Source organism: Physeter macrocephalus, chromosome 4 (assembly GCF_002837175.3).
Source record: "Physeter macrocephalus isolate SW-GA chromosome 4, ASM283717v5, whole genome shotgun sequence".
NCBI lineage: Eukaryota > Metazoa > Chordata > Mammalia > Artiodactyla > Physeteridae > Physeter > Physeter macrocephalus.
Window position 1 is genome coordinate 146,201,050 of NC_041217.1, and position 20,803 is coordinate 146,221,852.

At 38.0% G+C, this 20,803-nt stretch overlaps 1 protein-coding gene across 1 annotated transcript in view; it reads right to left on the minus strand.

Moving 5' to 3' along the window:
- The window catches only part of MAST2 (microtubule associated serine/threonine kinase 2), a 272,170-nt gene that overhangs the window by 147,351 nt on the left and 104,016 nt on the right, over nucleotides 1–20,803 (minus strand). Inside the window, exon 3 of the mRNA XM_028488202.2 lies at nucleotides 17,262–17,404. Coding sequence (XP_028344003.1) covers nucleotides 17,262–17,404 — 143 coding nt within the window. The remainder of the gene's footprint in view (nucleotides 1–17,261; nucleotides 17,405–20,803) is intronic.

Genomic DNA, 20,803 nt, shown 5'->3' on the forward strand with positions numbered 1-20,803 from the left:
CGTCCGGAGCCTGTGCTCCGCAACGGGAGAGGCCACGGCAGAGGAAGGCCCGCATACCACAAAAAAAAAAAAAAAAAAAAAAAAAAAGTCACAGTACAGAGGACACAGACCACAATTCCATACAATCATACCAGGTAAACAAAACACCCAGATTCATTCATTTGTAGCAAAATACTTTTTAAACACTATAGTTCTTTGATAGTGTTGATAATAACATTAATCTTTCATTGCCATTTACAGCTATATAACTGCATCAATGCTGATTTATAATTATATACATATTTCTTAAAAAATTTGTTAATATCTATCACCCCCAGGAGAGTGTAGATTCCACAAGGACAAAAACCATATCTATTGTTTTCACCCCTATACATTCAACACCTTCCATACAAGCTAGAAAGAAGTACTAAATAAGTATTTCCTAAAGGTTACCAAATGAACAGGAGGAAGGGGAGGCAATTCTTATCAATCATTTAGAGAAATTGTATGATTTGTTTTGATATAAATCTTCCTGCTCATAATTAATTCTCCAGGCATTTTCATTGAAAGCATAGTGGCAAGCATCTTTTTACCCCATTTAATACTAGTAGTCTATAGAAAAATTATAATCAAGGACAACATACATATAAAGCAACTAATCTGTTGAAAGGACTAGTTGTTTTCTTCTTTAAAACATAGCAATATAAAACATTCACAAATCAATTACACTGCCTTAAAAAAGAGCAAAAAACTTAACCTCCTAATCACACTGAGTGACACATAATGGAATAGTTACTGAAAATGCAAAGCTCAACAGCAGTTTCTCTCCCTCCCCTATAGCACCTTCTGCTCTGCACTGTTCACTACACATCTCTCTTTGTCCTAAAAGCCTGGGATCTTGCTAAGCACGAAGACTGTATCTCATTCTTCTCTGTGCACCCAGCACCAAGCACAACAAACTGGCACAGAAGAGTCAAAAAGGTTTATTAAATTTACAAAGACATGATACCTGTGCTAAAGGCAATCCTCATCTAACAGAAGAGTGGTTCCCCTAAAGGTCTGTCTCTTTTTTATTCCTTCAATGTTCCCAAGTGAACTCATCCACATTCATAGCTTCAACTACCATTTCATACTGATGATTCTTTGCCTCTTGAAGCTCTATCTCTAGCACAAATTTCCTGAGCTCTAAAAACAATTCTTACTGGCAACAGATCCCTCAAATTAGACATGGCCAAACGAGCTTTTTTTCGCTCACTAGGCCTGCCCTGGCTCCCATAATCTTGTGGGGGGGGGGGGGTTTGTTTTTTTTGATTAACGAAATCACTCTGTGAGATCTATCGAGTCTCTGTAATTTTAATAATCATTGGAGGCTTCTAAGCAGAGGCTAACTATTAGATCTCTAGTTCCAGAAAAAATCTGAAACATATTTCATCAATAAGCCAATTAAGAAAAGGAGTCAGAATAAGGGTAAATAAAATGGGGAAAGGTGAAAGAAACAACTGATGAGGAAAGCAAGAGATGTACACAGAGAGTAAAGAACATGGGCAGATACAAAGACCCTCATTCAGTCAGAAAACACTCTCTGAGCACTTTACACTGATCTCCCTCCCTCTCCCTCCCCTCATCAACAACCCTCCCACTTTTTTTATCTGCAAACAATCACCTCTACACAAAAGACCCCCTCCAACCCATTTCTCTCCAGTGCCCTAATCAAAATTCTCAACCAGTTTGTTAATCCTCAAGGGCTCCCCACTACTTAAAACTGAGGTCCTAATGCCTCCCTTAACATCCAAACTCCTTTGCTCTTTAATCCAATTTACCCAACCTACTGTTCACAACCTTATCTACCACTCCACTCCTTCCCTTAGGCTCTATGAAGACAGGGACAATGTCTGTTTTATTTAATAAGATGCAGCCAGAAGAAGGCACACTGACTGCCGTATAGTATGAGTACATAAGTTCTATATTCCAGCCAAAATGAACTATTTGCGATTTCTAGGATTTTAGACAACCATACCTTTATTTCATCTTCCCTACTCCAGAAAGGTCTTCTCTCTGCCCAAAGCTTTTTATCTCTAAAACTTATCCATCCAGGTCTAGCTCAAACACTACCTCTTCCATGAAGTTTTCTTTCATTCCCTAGAAAAAGTTATTTACTGCCTCACAGACAACGTCTACCATCCTTTGATCATTTCTAATCATCCTTTAAAATCCAGCTCAAGCATTATCACCATTAAGTTTTTAATTCCCACCCACATCCAGAACTGATCACTACCTATTGTGTCCAAACTATGCCGCACACAGTTTTCTATTATAACAATTATACAGCAATTATTATTTAGTTCTCTGAGAACAAGGACAATGTCTTCTATATCTTATTTTCTCCAGCATTCACCTCAAATCCTGACACCACATGAGCACTAAAAACATGTTTGCTGAATGAATAAAAATCCAGACAACATGTGGATATAGTATTTCTCAATACTGACCTAAACCAGATGAGATTTAGGAAGGGACCCTAAAAGCCCAAAGATACCATTAACCTAATTTAAAGGCAAATCTAAATATTATCCTCAAAATTATAATTATATTATGTTATCTCCCTTTTATAGCTGCCTAGAGAATGAGTACTTTGGTCAATTTATCTCTAACTTTATAACATTCTGTAGAGCAAGATTATTTCACAGGTTCTACAACAGATGAAAACATGCCTCTATGTAATAAGTAGCTTAGGCTGAAATATGCATATTAGTTTCATATAGATCACAGAACCAATTGGACTAACACAAGTTCAGTTTGACCTATCAGTGCTTGCATTGTTATAAACATGCTTATTACATATGCATTTCATAAGTTAAACACTGATGGAATATTTTAAGTCACAATTCTTCCTACAAGTCTCCCTCACTTAACACAGTAATAAATCATGATTACACACACACACACACACACACACACACACACACACAACCATGGGCTCTAAAACGTGTCATTTTACGTGGCACAGAACAATTTTGCAAGTATGGGGATATAAGATGGACATTCCAGGACAGTTTTTTTTTAAACTGCCTAAGAAAACTGTTAAATGTATTCACAAACAGAAAAATATCAATCAGGAAATCCTGAGACAAACAAAGGAAAAACAGAAAAGGGTTATCTTAAGCTTGGGACAAGTACAGAAAAAAAAGAAAGAAACAGAGGCAGCTTAAGAGCTGTATCTTATTCTTCTTTTTTATCAGCCACAGCTCCTAGCATAATACTTCAACGTAGTGGCCATATATATAAAATTAACTGAATAAAAATAATGAAAATAAGATATGCTGCAAAGAGGTAACAGACCAAGAAAAGAGAGCCCAGCTCTTTCAATCTGTTTTATGTGCCATAAAAAAACAGGAGGACAGGGATCTCCCTAGTGGTGCAGTGGTTAAGACTCCATGCTCCCAATTCAGGGGGCCCAGGTTCGATCCCTGGTCAGGGAACTAGATCCCACATGAATGTCACAACTAAGAGTTTGCATGCCACAGCTAAGGAGCCTGTGTGCCGCAACTAAGGAGCCCACCTGACACAACTAAGACCCAGCGCAACCAAATAAATAAAATAAATATTAAAAAGAAAAGGACTCAAGATTCAAAGAGGTAAGAATTAATTATATACTAAAAAAAAAAATGGAGGGCATGGCAGAAGCAATGCCATCCTCAGGGTAAAAAGCAAATAATGCCAGTTCTGGGGCAAATAGTGGTACATGAAAAGATGGCTCAGTCTCAGGTGCTATGAAATGACCTAAAGTTAATTACACATAAAACAATCTTCAACCCCAACTATTCATGTAAATCTGGGGAGCTACCTTTGGCCATTTCCACAAGCCCTTCAAAGGCGGCTACCTTTGTCAGGGGCCCCCAAGGCCACCCCCAGGTTCAACAATATACTTGTACTCCTGACTAAAATTTATTACAGAAAAAGGAAACAAAACAAAATCAGCAAAGGGAAAAGGGGCATGATGAAGTTCAGAGGAAACCAGAGGCAAGCTTTCAAGCGTTCTCTCCCAGTGGAGATACACAGGACACATTCAATTCCTCCAGCAACAAATTTTGATAACACACATGGAATGCAATCTACCAGTGAAGTTCATCAGACCCAGTGCTCTAAGTTTTTATTGGAGCTGCTTACACAGGCACACTCTGCCTACTACATACCAAAATTCCAGGCCTCCAGGAAAGCAGTTATTCACATTGTTTGTATAGTCTAGACACAGTCAGTCACTCTCATCATTTAGGGAAAGCTTTATCAGCGTAAGAAACAGTTCACAGTTCAAGTTCCCAAATGCTAACAAATGGCCAATCTTGCATGCAGGCTTTTTTAAGGACAGCAGTCTCAGGCCTTGTTAAATCTTTTCTGCACGCTACTCTTTCTTAACATTCCCCCCTTTCAAGGCTACCAGTCTGCACATGCTTGAACCAGCCCTGTACTCTAGATATTCTAAGATAAGAAAAGACACACTGCATAAATGCAGAATGACAACTCACTTGGAAGTTTAAAAAAAAAAAAAAGACCTGAGTCATACACCATAAGTAGATAATTTTTAGAAAAAGTGATTTTCACCTAACGTTTGTGGACTCAACTATTACATACAAACATCAAATATTATGTTAGATGGCTGTTGCAGGGAGCAGTGAATGGGAGGAAATTTTTGTAAGAAACAAACCTTGCTGTCAAGAAGTATATAATCTAGTGATAGATGGGATCTTCTACCAAGATTCCCAGCAAATATTTACAAATGTTAACCCTATGAGAAAAAAGAAAATAGACATGTTCATGGAGAGAAGGACTTTGAAGGCAATCTTCATAACCCTTACAGTAAAACAATTATTCAGAATTTTAGAGATTGTGTTAAAAACAATAAGAATATCAGAATACTCAAAACCGATTCATTTTGCAAATGTTTACAGAGAACCCACTACATGCTATGCTTTGTGCTATGCTCTGCAGTCCAGGTGTAAAGAGAAACATGTGCTCAAAGACTATCAGATGAGAGAAAATTTACACAATAATCACATCATCTAATATTTCCTAGAGTTTCCAAGCATTGTTCTAAGAACTTTACATATACAAATTCATTTAATACTTAAGACAAAAAGAGAATAACTATTTTAGATAATTTTTATTCCCATTTTACAAAAGGGAAAGCATTACAGAGAACTTAAGTAATTTGTACAAAGCAATGCATCTTCTAATGGTGGCAACTAGTTTAAGCACTCAATCTTCATTCACACTCTTGGAGTCTACCACCTATATATAGCAATAAAGGTTGTATAAGGTTTAATTGTGGTACAAATAAAGTTTAACAACTCTGTTCAGTATGAGGGAGTCACAGAAGACTTCACTATGGAGGGAATCATTGAACTGGATATTAAAAGATGCACAGAAGTTGACTGAACAATCTAAGCAAAAGGAACAACATATGCAATTCCACATAAGGTTCCAAGAGTCATATCAAGTACTTTGATTTCCCATTTGAAAATATAATTTATTAAATGAAAAGTTTACAGAATAACTGCTATTTGCTACTATATATTATTTTTAAAAAGAACTTATATTTTTACATACACAAACTTAAAATTAAGGTACAGTAAATGCTATATTTACATGTATTTTAATGAACCAGAGCACTGTAGAATGACGGAATTTCTGAACTACAAAAGATGGTTTCTAGGATGAAGACACTCTCAAAAACAGGTTTATGAAAAAAAAGAATTAGCAGTGCTTTGAATAAAACTGCAACATGATTTAACATAATTCATAGTCAAAACTATGTATAAATAAGCTCAATGTTTAAAATATTTGCAAGATGTACAGGATATCATCCATTTGCCCCTCCAGATCATTCACTGTACCCCAAATGCAGGCTCATTATGAACTATGTCAACAGGTTCCCTTGCCCTCATCTGTCCACATGGGTTAAGCCAATAGGTAGCACCAGCAAGAGGTCGGAGAAAGAACAGAGAGTAAGGGAGAGAGTGGAGGAGATTCATTCTCCTGGGTTGGCGGTTGCAGGGTTGTGTTAGGCAGGCTGCATCACACTACCACAAGTCATACCAACTGTCAAGTCACTTTCTATACACAGCCTCCTCTGTCTCCAAGTTCCAAGGATCACTTCTTCCCCTCACCCTTTCAGGCCTAGGTTTGGTAACAGCACCAGGTTATTATTAAGGAGAAGGTACTATGTACATGTTGCCATTTCACTACATCTTGCCTATATCTCTTTATTATAATATCATAATTTGTCTGTTCTTTTTCCAGCCAAAACCATTTTATGTGGAATAAAATTAAATGTATTTTCAACTTATTTGCATACTCTAAAGACGAGAAAGTCTTTTTAACTCAAAGAGAAATTTTTATGTAATCAAAACCAAGTAAAACTTTCCCTATATGTAATCCTGATCAAAATCGTCAATATCTGAATAGCTGAGAAAATTGAGTTATCAGTAAGTCCAGCAAAAAAGTGCAATTCAAATCACCCAACTTGCTAAAGACGTGCCTCTCCACTTACTTACAAGTCTTGAAATACACCTCAGAGTCAGACCTGGTTTTGAATCCATACTCTAACATTCACCCACTATCCTACAGCAAAGTACTTAACTTTGTTTTGTTCATCGTTGTATTCTGAGCACCCAGTACAGTGGTGATACATAGTGGGTACCTCATAAATATTTGTGGAATGAATGCACAAATGAATAAAACTCTGCAGACCTGAATTTCCTCACCTGTAAAAGAGGATAATTATGTCTACCTCACAAAAAGAAAATTTATGTTCCTGAGAAAATAAAGAAGAATATATGTAAAAAAAACCTAGGTACAGGGTCTAGTAAACATTAGTTCGCTATCCCAACTCAAATATCTCCAGGATTTCTATTTTGTTTACATGACAGAATATACAAATATCAATACTTTGCAATCTTTCCTCAGCACTGTTAATTACACTTATACATAGCAATATACGACATTAATGGTCCGATTAAAAGACTTTCTGTAAAAGATTTAAAACAAAAACAAAACCTGTAGCTATAACTTTTAACTGGTGATTTAATAACACTATCTTTTTTTCTTAATGAAAAACTTGCATAAACATTGTCATGTTTGTCATGTGTTCTAACCCTCAACAAATTCAATAAGATGTTTTTCAGTAGTCCTAATCAATCAACCAATTTATCTAAAAATTTTTTAAATTTTAAATGCTTTTTTAAAATATGGAAGGGGGCTTCTCTGGTGGTCCAGTGGTTAAGACTGTGCTTCCAATGCAGGAGCATGGGTTCGATGCCTGGATGGGGAACTAAGATCCTACATGCTGCGTGGTGTGGCCAAAATAAATAAATAAATAATTAAAAAATAAGATAAAATGATGAAAAAAATTTTTTTAATATGGAAGCCACTATTTTTAAAGTTGTACACCTTAAATTCTTTATAAATTATCAAAAAAGATATGATAAAAATGTTTACAAAATTCACCTCTGAATTTGTTCAGGCAAAATAATTAGCCTATTCTTTTGCTTCTCACTTAAGGATGTTCTTGAGAACAAGCAACTAGGCTTCTAATATTCTGTTCAATCTCATGAAAATCTCCCAACTTTTATTTTAAAATCTCTTATGAAACATTATTCTCATACCTTTGAAAAGACACTAGGTGGCATTAGAAACACGTTCCTCTTGCAAAAAAGAAGAAACCAAGAGTGGAAAGGAGAGCAATTCTCAAGTTAATAGGCACTGAATGCACTTTTTTTAACCTAAACTCCTATAATTCTTACTAAATTGAACACTTCACTCTTTTATACTATTTGATAAAGTGAAAATTCTTCCCTCTTATGGCTTGTGCCTTTTGTGTTCTAAGAAACCTTTGCTTCACCCAAAATCACAAAAATTTTCTCCAGTTTTCCTTTACGTGTTTTATAACTTTAGCTCTTACATTTGGGTAATTATCCATTTCAAGTTAATTTTTGTATATAGCATGGGGTAAGGATCAAGGTTCATTTTTTTTCCATGTAAACTGTTCTAGCACCATTTGTTGAAATGACTATTTTTTCCCCATTAAATTACCTTGCATATTTGTCTATTTCTGAACTTTCTATTCTGTTCCAATGATTTGTGTGTCTATCTTTACACCAATATCACAATACTGTACCCTTACAGACACTCATAAAATCAGGTGGGGCGATTACTGTACCCTTACAGACACTCATAAAATCAGGTGGGGCGATTCCTCCAACTTTGGCCTTTTTCAATATTGTTTTGGTTATTTTAGGCCCTTTGCATTTCAATATAAACTTGAAATCACCTTTTCACTTTCTGAAGAGTCCTGCTTGGGTTTTGATTGGAACTGAATTGAATCTAGAGATCAATAGGAGAATTTATATCTTAATGTTATTGAGTCTTCCAATCCATGAACATATCATATTTTCCATCCATTTAAGTATTCGTTAATTTCTCTCAGTAATGTTTTGTAGTTTAAAATGTACTGGTCTTGCAAATAATTTTTTTTAATTTATCTTTAATTATTTCATATTTGTAAGCTATTATAAATAGTAATAATTTATAAATTTCAATTCATTGTTAGTATAGAGAAATACAGATGATTTCTGCATATTTTTATAAACAGATTTTGATGTAAAACAGTGATAAGAAAATGAAAACATGAGTCACAGACAGGGAGAAATATTTAGAAAGTGTATATCAAATATATAACTTGTATTCAGAATATACAAAGAACTCTTAAGACTCAATAATAAGAAGATAAACAACCTAAAATTTTTTAAAGGACAGAAGATTTGAACAGGTAGTTCACCACAGAATATACACACACACACACACACACACACACACACATATATGTCAAACAAGCATATAAAAAGCAATTCAACCTCATTAGTCATCAGGGATATGCAAATTAAAACCACAAGGAGATATCCCTACACACCCATTAGACCAGCTAAAATTAAAATGATAATACCTAGTACTGAAAAGGATGTGGAACAACTGCTGGTGGAAATACAAAAATGCCAGTTCCTCATTTAGATAAGCATACACTTATCATACATCCCAGGAATCTCATTCCTAGATATTTATCCAGCAAATATGAAAGCGTAAGTCCACACAAATACTTGTACACAAACTTTCATAGCAGCTTTCTCCATAACAAGCAAAAACAAACAATCCAAATGATCAACAAGTGGTGAACAGATAAACAAAGTCTGATATACCCAGGCCAATGGAACACTTTCAGCAATAAAAAGGAACTAATGATACTCAAAACAGCATGGATGAATCTCAAAACCATTATGCTAAGTGAAAGAAGTCAAACACAAAAGATTACATACTGTATGATTCCATTTATATGAAATTCTGGAAAAGACAAAAAAACCACAGTGACATAAAGCAGGTCAATGGTTGCCAAGGGCTGGGACTCGGGAAAGAACAGACTGCAAAGGGATACAAGGGAACATTTTAGGGTGACAGAAATTTCCATACCATGATTTTCTTTATCTATATCATGGGTGGTGACGGTAGTGACACAACCATATACATCTATGAAAACTCATCAAATTGCACACTTAAAATGGGTGAACTTTATTCTATGTAAATTATACCTCAATAAACCTAATTAAGAGATAAATATAGATATCTCCAACTTTCACAGTAGAAAAGGCAAAAAGTTACAGCTGCAGAAAGGTAAGCTTGAAAGGGGAAGTTGCTGAGTTTGGAATCCCTATAACACAGAAGTAGGCAAAACAAATATCCATGGTGTTTCTCTTTGAACTCATATGTCAAAATTAAAGAATAATGATAAGAGTTAAGAACTATGGGAAAAGGTTGTAAGTAGTATCTTGGATTCTTAATTCCTTCAAAGGCATACCCCAAATATATCACTTCGAAAAAGTTCTGAAACATTACTACGTTAAAAATACAATAATAGGGAATTCCCTGGCAGTCCAGTGGTTAGGATTCCATGCTTCTACTGCAAGAGGCACAGGTTCAATCCCTGGTTGGGGAACTAAGATCCCACATGCTGCGCAGCACAGCCAAAAAAAAAAAAATCCCCACACAATAATACTCAAAGCCACAATGAGATACCACTTAACACCCACTAGGATAGCTATAATTTTTAAAAAAACAAAAAACAACAACAAAAAAAAGAGAAGGGCTTCCCTGGTGGCGCGGTGGTTGAGAGTCCGCCTGCCGATGCAGGGGACACGGGTTCGTGTCCCCGGTCCGGGAAGATTCCACATGCCGCGGAGCGGCTGGGCCCCTGAGCCATGGCCGCTGAGCCTGCGCGTCCGGAGCCTGTGCTCCACAACGGGAGAGGCCACAACAGTGAGAGGCCCGCGTACCCCCCAAAAAAAAAAAAAGAAAGAAAAAAAAAATAAAATGTATTTGCGGGGCTTCCCTGGTGGTGCAGTGGTTAAGAATCCACCTGTCAATGTAGAGGACACAGGTTCAAGCCCTGCTCCAGGAAGATCCCACATGCCACAGAGCAGCTAAGCCCGTGAGACACAACTACTGAGCCTGTGCTCTAGAGCCCACAAGCCACAACTACTGAAGCCCACGAGCCACTACTAATGAAGCCCGCGCACCTAGAGTCATGCTCCACAAGAGAAGCCCGGGCACCACAACAAAGAGTAGCCCCTGCTCACCACAACTAAAGAAAGCCTGCACGCAGCAACGAAGACCAAATGCAGCCGTAAATTAATTAATTAATTAATTTAAAAAAATAAAATGTTTTGGCAAATATATAGAAAAAATGGAACCCTCACACACTGTAGATAGGGATGCCAAATGATGCATCCACTGTGGAAAACAGCTTACTGGTTCCTCAAAAAAATAAACAGAATTACCATATGACTCAGCAATTCTACTCCCAGGAAGGAAGGTATATACTCCAAAGAACTGAAACCAGGAACTCAAAGAAATACTTGAACATGAATGCTCACAGTAACATTATTCACAATAACCAAAAGGTGGAAACAACCCAAATGTCCATCAACTGATGAATGGATAAACACAATGTGGTATATCCATTCGATGGGATCATATTCAGACATAAAGAGGAACAAAGTACTAATACATGCTACAATATGGATAAACCTCAAAAACATTATGCTAAATAAAAGAAGCCAGACACAGATCACATACCGTGTGATTCCATTCATAAGAAATATCCAAAATAGGTAATCCATGGAGACAGAATACAGATTGGTAGTTACCAGGGCTGGGATGAAGTTAAAATGGACAGTGACTGCTTAATGGATAAAGGTTTTCCTTTTACAGTGATGAAAATGTCTTGGAACTTGACTTTAATTCAAACTTCAATCCAGTTTTGAGCTTTGGGCTTTTCAAAGGTTACTTTTCTCTCCGTTAAATCTCATTTTGCTGGTTCTTCTTGAACCATCATTTGTTTGTAAGGCTCTGACTGAATTTAACATTCAACATGTCATCAGCATGTGATACTGATGCATATGTGATAAGCAATTTCTTCAGTGTCTTTATCCAAGATATTGATTAAAATGAATTAAGACAAGGACAAGAATAGAGGTCTGTGTGACATCATTTCAGGCTGGTACTGACACCTTAAATCAACCTTCTTTTGTGGACATTATACTTCAAAACAAGTATTAATCCAACCAGCTATAACATTAGCAAAGGTATTCCAAAAGTCCTTTACTCCTTTAATAAGTAATTATACATTGCCTACTATGTAGAAGATACAATGCTACATGTCAACTAGGAACATGATGATGGAAAGAGCTATTCCTTGCAAATGATCAGTCCTATAAAGGCATCATTCCTGTGAAGGCCATGTCTGCCAATAAAGTAAAGAAAGAATCCCAAAAATATATTTGGAGAATTAGTCAAACACTATCAATTAAAAGATTCTTGGGATTTACAGCCCTCCTATTAAAATGTCAATATTTGGTACAATTCACTGGTTAGGTCAACCTAACCAGTGAATTGTACCAAATTACTTGAATCCAATAGACTGATTTCAGAGAAAAAGCATCCAAGCCTAATCTTTCCATCTGTGGTCTCTGTCTCTAATGCCTCATTCCCAATTTGCTAATGTCAATGAAAACTCATCCACTCAATAATTACTTATTACTATATTTTATAATAATTGTTGGGCTTCCCTGGTGGCACAGTGGTTGAGAGTCCGCCTGCCGATGCAGGGGACACGGGTTCGTGCCCCGGTCCGGGAAGAGCCCACATGCCGCGAAGCGGCTAGGCCCGTGAGCCATGGCCGCTGATCCTGTGCATCTGGAGCCTGTGCTCCGCAACGGGAGAGGCCACAACAGTGAGAGGCCCACGTACCGCAAAAAAAAAAAAAAAAAAATTGTTATAGGAAGCTATGGAAAGATTTTAAACATTACAGCTGGATAAGTATTAACCAAATGAAAATTTTAGAAGATAAAACTAAAAGAAAAAAGTAAGAACAGACATATCAGATTTGTGGTTTTGAAAGAACAGACTTTAGAGTGGAGAGTGGTTGGAAACGAAGAAGAATGAATACAGGGTTAACAGTAACGAGGCCCCAGCAATGATCCAAGAGACTGAAAATGTGTCTTAAACTGGGCCACATCCCTCGTGAAAAAAAGTAGACCACTCAGAGATGTTGGGAGCTAGGACATGATGGGTGATTGGATGGGGATAGAGTAAGGACAGAGGAGGAGTCAAAACAGACTTCTAGGTCTCTAGCTTTCGACTACTGGGGCGGGGAGGGGGGTGGGTCATGGTGCTATTTAACAAGACAGGCAACAACCAAAGAATCGGTTTAGGGGAACAGAGAGGAAGAATAAACAGATGGAGCAAGTCACAAAGATCAAAGTTGCAGATACTACTTGACATATTCATGAGAAAGCAAAGAAGGAATTAACCTTATTTTAAAGATTATATACATATAATCTTATATATGTATTTTAAGATATATATGTATATATCTTATATATATCATATATTATAATTTACATAATAAAAGGATATGTATATATGTTGCAGGAAGGGGGACCCCTTCCAGAGCCCGAAGTGGGCTCTTGTCTAACACTTGGAAATGAATTGTCTGAGGAGACACATGTGCTGACAAAGCAAGAGACTTTATTGGGAAGGGGCGCCCGGGCAGACAGCAGCAGGATAAGGGAACCCAGGAGAACTGCTCTGCCACATAGCTCACAGTCTCAGGTTTTACAGCAATGGGGTTAGCTTCCAGTTGTCCCTGGCCAATCATCTTGCTTGGCCCATATTTGGTCTGACTCAGGGTCCTTCTGGTGGCTCACACATCTCTCAGCCAATATGGATCCCAGTGAGAGGGTTTCTGGGAGGCTGGCAGCACATATCGTCTCCTCCCTCCTCCTTTTTGGCCCTTCCCGAATTCTTCTGGGTTAGTTTTACAAGACATACTATGGGCTGGTGTGTCCTCCCTCCTTTAGGTCCCTCCCGAATTCTCCTGGTTAGTTTTCGGGTGGCAGCACCTAGCTCTTTATCAGAACCTCCTGTTGTGAGACGATTCACGCAAGCGGTTATCATTGTGCCTGGCCAAGGTGGGCAGTTTTGGTCAGCGGTTCCCTAACATATATGTATGTACATATATCTTAAGATTAATAATTAATCTTGGACAAGATGTCATCTAAGTTTTTCCCTATCCCTAGTAACATACAATATAGTAGTATGATTGTATGATCCTTTTTATACATGCTCTGGAAACCACTAATTGAAATCATTGTCACTATATATATGGGGAAAATGGGCCTTCAGAGAAATCTTCTCAATAGACACCAGGAAACGAGGGAGAAGAAAGAAGTCTCCTCATAAACACAATCACCTAGATGTCGTCAAAATGAAAATATTTGCTACATTAAGGCTTTTGGCTATCCATTCTCCAGAGTCTGGTCAAATCTAACCTCCTGCAAATTATCTCCCCAATAATTATACACAGCACAATTCCTGTCTCCTTAGTTCCTGTTAAGTCATAATTAACATTCTATTAAGTGTTGTTATGTTACTTTTAAATTGTCTTTTGTTGTTATTATGTGAATCTTTTTGACCCAAAAATTCTCTGGAGGCTGGGTCTATGGACTATATAGGGCCATAACTCTATTAACAACAAGAATACGTTATAGGACAGATTTTTCAGAAATGCTACAGCCAGAAGCTGGGGTGGCATCGAGGTATATTCAGTGTAAAGTAAGTCAAAGCAGGAAAAGTATTCGATACTATCAAATGTGCCACCAAACATAAAATACCCAACTGGAAATCCTTGAGTAGGAGAATGGAAAGGGAGGAACTAGCCTGAGGTTACTATAAGTAAGCAAATAGCTCAGGAAAGAAAGGCACAGGAGGAAACAAAAGGCAGATCCCTGGGAGGAAAGAAGTAACTGGATTCAGATCTAAGGAAGTAATGATTTTACAAATCCGTATATAAAAAAGACAAATAACCCAATTTTTTAAATGGGCAAAGAGTGTGAATAGACATTTCTTCAAAGAAGACGTACAAAGGGCCAATAATCACATGAAAAGATGATCAATGTCACGAGTCATTAGGAAAACACAAATCAAAACCACAGATACCACTTCAGACCCACTAGGATGGCTAAAATCAAAGACAAATAATAGCAAATGTTGATGACAATGTGAAGAAACCAAAAATCTCATACACTGCAGTTTATCAAACACTGCTACATTTAAACAGTTACCATACAACCCAGCAATTCCACTCACAAGAAAAATGAATACTGTCCATGTGAATATTATAAACAAATGTTCATAGCAGCATTATTCATAATAGTCTAAAGGAAGAAACAACCCAAATGTCCATCCACTGACAAACAGATAGACAAAATATGGCATATCCATACAATGGAATATTATTCAGGAGTAAAAAGGAATGACGCACTAATACATGCTACACAATGGATGGACCTTGAAAACATCGTCCTAAGTGAAAGAAGCTAGTTACAAAAGGTCACATAGTATAAGGTTCAATTTATATGAAATGTACAGTACAGGTAAATCTATGGAGGCAGGAAGTATATTAATGTTTACATAAGGCTAGGGAGATGTGAAAATATGAAGGTGATAGCTAAAGGGTATATGAATTCTTTCTGAAATGATGAAGATGTTCTAAAATTGACTCCAGTGATGGCTGCATGTATCTATGAATATACTAAAAATCATTGAATTGTACAGTTTAAATGAGTGAATTTTCATATGTGAATTATGTCTCAATAAGCTTTAAAAAAAAATTAATTCAGGAATATTCTACTTCAGTTGGCCTAAGCTAGGAATTCAGCAAACTCAGTCCAAGAATTTCCTCTGCAACAAACCACCTTAAAATGAAACATTTAGCTTTACCTTAGTGGCAGTAGTTCTCAAAAGAGTGCATCTAGAAGTAGGTATAATGCTTTAAAGAAAATACAGATGCCTGGGACCAACCCAGACCCATTGGATTGAAATCTCTATGATGGTACATGGATTGTTTTTTTTTTAAGTTCCAGATGTTAAAGAGGGGAGAGGTGGGGCTTTAATAGACATGCTGAAAACAAGTAGGGAAATTTGAATATGGTTTTTATATTAAATTGATGTTAAACTTCTTGGATCTGACAATACAGGTGACCCTTGAACAATGTAGGGGTTAGAGGTGCTGACATCTCCCAAACCCTCCCCACCCCTCCATGCAGTGGAAAATCCAAGTATAAACTTACAGTTGGCCCTCCCTATCCACAGTTCTGCATCCCAGGATTCAACCAACCATGGATCCTATAGTACTAGTATTTACTATTGGGAAAAATCCACATATAAGTGGGCCCACCCAGTTCAAACCAGTGGTGTTCAAGGGTCCACTATATATTGTGGTTATTTAGGAGACTATCCTTGATCTTAGGAGAAATACTTAAGGGGGAGGTAGCATAACGTCTGTTACTTGCTTTGAAATCTTCAGGAAAAAAATATATACATACACACAGATTAAACAAAATGTGGCAAAATGTAAAGTTACAACGAAATTGGTCAATCTAAGTAAGCTTAATGGGGTATACCCTGTACCATTCTTTCCATTTTTCTGTAGGTTTGATATTTTCAAGATAAAAAGTTGGGGGCTTCCCGGGTGGCACAGTGGTTAAGAATCTGCCTGCCAATGCAGGGGACATGGGTTCGAGCCCTGGTCCAGGAAGATCCCACATGCCGCAGAGCAGCTAAGCCCATGCGCCACAACTACTGAGCCTGCGTTCTAAAGCCCATGTGCCACAACTACTGAGCCCGCGTGCTGCAAATACTTAAGGCCGCGCACCTAGAGCCCGTGCTCCGCAACAAGAGAAGCCACCGCAATGAGAAGCCCGCGCGCCGCAACAGAGTAGCCCCTGCTCACTGCAACTCGAGAAAAGCCCACGCGCAGCAACAAAGATCCAATGCAGCCAAAAATAAAATAAATTAATTTTTTAAAAAAAAGATAAAAAGTTGGGGAAGTTCCACAAATGACCCTGATGGTCCCTGTGGCCTAAAAGTCACAGACTTCTTCCCCTATCCCCACTTCCCAGGATGGACAAATGGACAAAACTTTCTACTCCCTATATGCCAACCCAAAAGATTTATGGTCCCAAAGAGTAGATAAGATTATTTTAACGGGAACAAGCTTCTGTTACTGTACCCTGCAAATTACTGTGTGCCTTGTCCTACATTTAGAGGGAAGAGTGTGAGATCAGCAGAAAGTTAATGGGTCCCCTAAGTAAAGAGGCAGGGCCACTGAGGGTAAAAGGGTACAAGATGCAATAATAGGCAGAAACAAACTGCCCAGACTACACAGCTTAACCTCTGTTAGGTCCTGTCTACTATACAAAGTCTAGACAAAGAAAAGCCTCATTCTTTTCACCCAATATATACTGAACTGCCTACTATGTGCAAAACATGTTCCCTATCTTCACGTACTAAATATGTATACCACAGAGCTGTACACAGAAGCAACACAACTTCATAAGATTTAGAATCATTTCTATAAGAAAGCTCTTTCTCAGGAAATTTATTCATTAAAGTTAGAATCATATTGAGTCTTCTTCTTGACTCTCATTATATAATCAGTACCAGTGACAGCATGAGAGCAATCAGAATACAGTCTGTTAAATTCCATTCTTTTCCATACTTCGCTTTGAGAAATTAAACTAGCCAAACCCTAAAAAGGAAGATAATAGATGCAATAATGACGAATGACAACCAAGAATTTGTTCATGGAGCAAGGGACCATCTGTACTAACACTTACCAAGCCAGCAGTAAGAGAAGGCGCAGACTGTCCGAGGGACTGATTCCTCATTCGAACCAGGTTTGATGCTTCTCCTGAAGACTGCCAAGTCACCTGTCCCACACTGCTATGTACACTGCCGGACAAGGGGAGCAGCTGCTTACCTTCAACAACAAGGTTTGGAAAATTAACAAATTGTTAATTAAAAAATGAAAAAATACAATGATATCAAGTGGATTACAAGTACATTGATCCAGGGACTTCCCTGGTGGTCCAGTGGTTAAGACTCCACCCTCCCAATGCAGGGGGCCCGGGTTCGATCCCTGGTCAGGGAACTAGATCCCGCATGCTGCAACTAAGACCCAGCACAGCCAAATAAATAAATAAATAAATTTTTTTTAAAGTACATTGATCCTAAACAAAGTGAAGTCCCTTCACATCCATTTTAGAACCTGCAGCCCTCTAAAAATTCTAACTATATTGGTGGTGGTGAGAAATGCCAAGTGGAATACTGAACTGAGTTGACGACTATTTTACATTCTCTGTAGGGACTTCCCTGGTGGTGCAATGGGTAAGACTCCACGCTTCCAAAGCAGGGGGCCCGGGTTCAATCCCTGGCCAGGGAACTCCACATGCATGCTGCAACTAAGACCTGGCGCAGCAAAAATAAATTAAATAAATATTTTAAAAAATAAATTCTCTGTAATATCCACCACCATGCCAGGGCCCAACCCTGACACCCAACCTAGCAGGCTAGGAGTTTTCTAGTCCCTTCCATCCTACCTAGTTTCTCACCAACTCAATGCAATAAGAGTGCAGCTGAAAGCTTTTCCTAGACAAATTTGGTCCTTAGGTTTACAGAAGACAAACACTGAATACATACTATTCTTGCCAGGCTCCAGGTGTTCAGTCCAGGTTGACCAACTGCCTTAATCCCACTGACAGACTACAAGAAAGTCACTTATAAAGACTGAGCATCTAGAATTACAATGACTTTCTACCTGAGGTTCAAGTCCCATTTCAACTCCTTCCCTCACACCATTCTTCACATTGCTGCTAGTGATCTAATCAGAACAAATATGGTCACGTCATTCCCTTCTCATGACTCCCTACTGTTTAAAGAATTAAGCCACACTTTTTGCTTGTTTTGTTTGTTTTTTTGTTTTTGGCGGCGCCACACACCATGTGGGATCTTAGTTCCCTAACCAGGAATGGAACCTGCGCCCCTTGCAGGGGGAGGGTGGAGTCTTAACCACTGGACCACCAGGGAAGTCCTAAGCCACATTTTTTTAAATTTATTTATTTATTTTGGCTGAGTTGGGTCTTCATTGCTGCGTGCGGGCTTTCTCTAGTTGTGGCGAGTGGGGGCTACTCATTGTGGTGGCTTCTCTTGTTGCGGAGCACGGGCTCTAGGTGCACGGGCTTCAGTAGTTATGGCACGCAGGTTCAGTATCTATGGCTCGCGGGCTCCAGAGTGCAGGCTCAGTTGTGGCGCATGGGCTTGGTTGCTCCTCGGCATGTGGGATATTACTGGACCAGGCTAGGAGTGGGATATGTGGGATATTCCTCGAACCTGTGTCCCCTGCACTGGCAGGAGGATTCTTAACCACTGAGCCACCAGCGAAGTCCCCTAAGCCTCACTTTTAAAACACTAAAAAACACTAAAAAAATCCTCCATAAATCCAGATTATCTTCCTGGCCTCATCTCCTTCCACACTTTCCAAACCCATTCACTCATTCAACTTAAATATTCTGCCCTGCATATTCAGCTGGCTTTATCTTGATCACCAATTCACTTGAAAACCCTTCTTTTTCCTGGCAAAATCCTATTTGTCATGGAAATACCCACTTTATAAAGAGGTATGAGCAAAAGGAGGTTTGGGTTTTGTTTTTGCTATAACATATCCTTTTACTGTAAACAAAGTGTGATGCAACTTATTTGCAGGGCAATTTAGCAAAACCTATTATAATTTTGAGTATGCTTGGACCCAGCATTCCACTTGTAAGAATGTAAAGAAAAAAAATTAGACCAGAACGTCTCCCTAGCAATGCTCATCATAATAAAATTGGAAATAAGATAAATGATCATTACCAGTTAATTACAATATCTTCACATAATGACATACTGAACCCATTAAAAATAATAAGGCAGCTGAACATGTAGTCAAGAGAAAAATGTTCAACATTTCCTGTTAAGTGAAAACAGCAGAATGGAAGCATATAGGGACTTCCCTGGTGGTCCAATGGTTAAGACTTCACGCTTCTACCACAGGGGGCATGGGTTCAATCCCTGGTCGGGGAACTGAGATCCCACATGCCACGCAGCGTGGCCAAAATGTAATAAAAATTAAAAATAAAAAAAAAATTTTTTAAAAGGAAGTATATAGCATATGATTCCAATTTTGATTTTTAAAATAAAGTTTATATATATTTATATAAGATTTTAAATGTATATTTAAATATAATGGAGTATATATAAATGGTTTGGAGGGAGGGAAAATAGAAGAAAGTAAAGATTAAGAAGGACTCTTCACTTTGACATGATGCATGTTATTGTACTCAAATTTTTTATAACTGGCATATTTTACATTTTTGATCAGAAACACACAATTTTTAAAAAAATCTAGTTATCTTTCAAGTCTGCCCTCAAATGCATGCTTTAATGAGAAGTCTTTCCATAAAACGCTCCACAGAAAATAATAATGGTTCTGTACTCAAAACTTCCACAAGCCCAGAGTAGAGCCTGCCTGGTTTCTTTTATTCCTTCTGCAAATGTTGCCAAGCTCTCCAGGCGATCTGCCTATAGATGAGGATCTATATAACCTAAAGGAAAGCTAGTTTGTTAACTTCCCCCATCCACATATACAAAGGCTAGCATCACAACTCTATCTCCCTTCAAAATAAGGGCCTGCTCGGGAAAGAGGCTTACACAACAGCAGAAGAAACCCATTTGGACATCTACTGGTCAGGGCTTGAAGCATACCAAGAACTGCCAAGAATCTGAGGAACACAAACAACTTAAAAACAGAAGGAACAATATGAACAAATGGAGCAACTAGCTCTTTAGTAAACAAATAACTCAGAAAAAAAGAAAACTTGTTAAAAATTCTAATTATTATTCTTACAATACTTTGAGGATATTTTTAAGAAATAGTCCCAGTTAAAGATGGCTGACTGAGCACATACTTGTATTTTTGTCCCCCAGGAAACTCCATTAAATGAGAATAAAGAGGGAATTCCCTGGCGGTACGGTGGTTAGGACTTAGCACTCTCACTGCCAGGGGCCCGGGTTCGATCCCTGGTCGGGGAACTAAGATCCCACAAAATGGCCACACGGCGCCACATGGCCAAAAAAAAGAGAGAGGGAGAGAGAATAAAAACAAAATAAATAAACAAATAAAGGCTATCACCAGAGAGAGAAAGAGAGACAGAGACAGACACATAGACACTCTACGAGGGAATGAACAAAATTTGGGGAAAATCTAAAGCATATAGATGAATCATAACCAATGGAACTGGGCAAAGAAAGGCATGAGGTATAATAAGCTTAGTGGAGCTCGTAG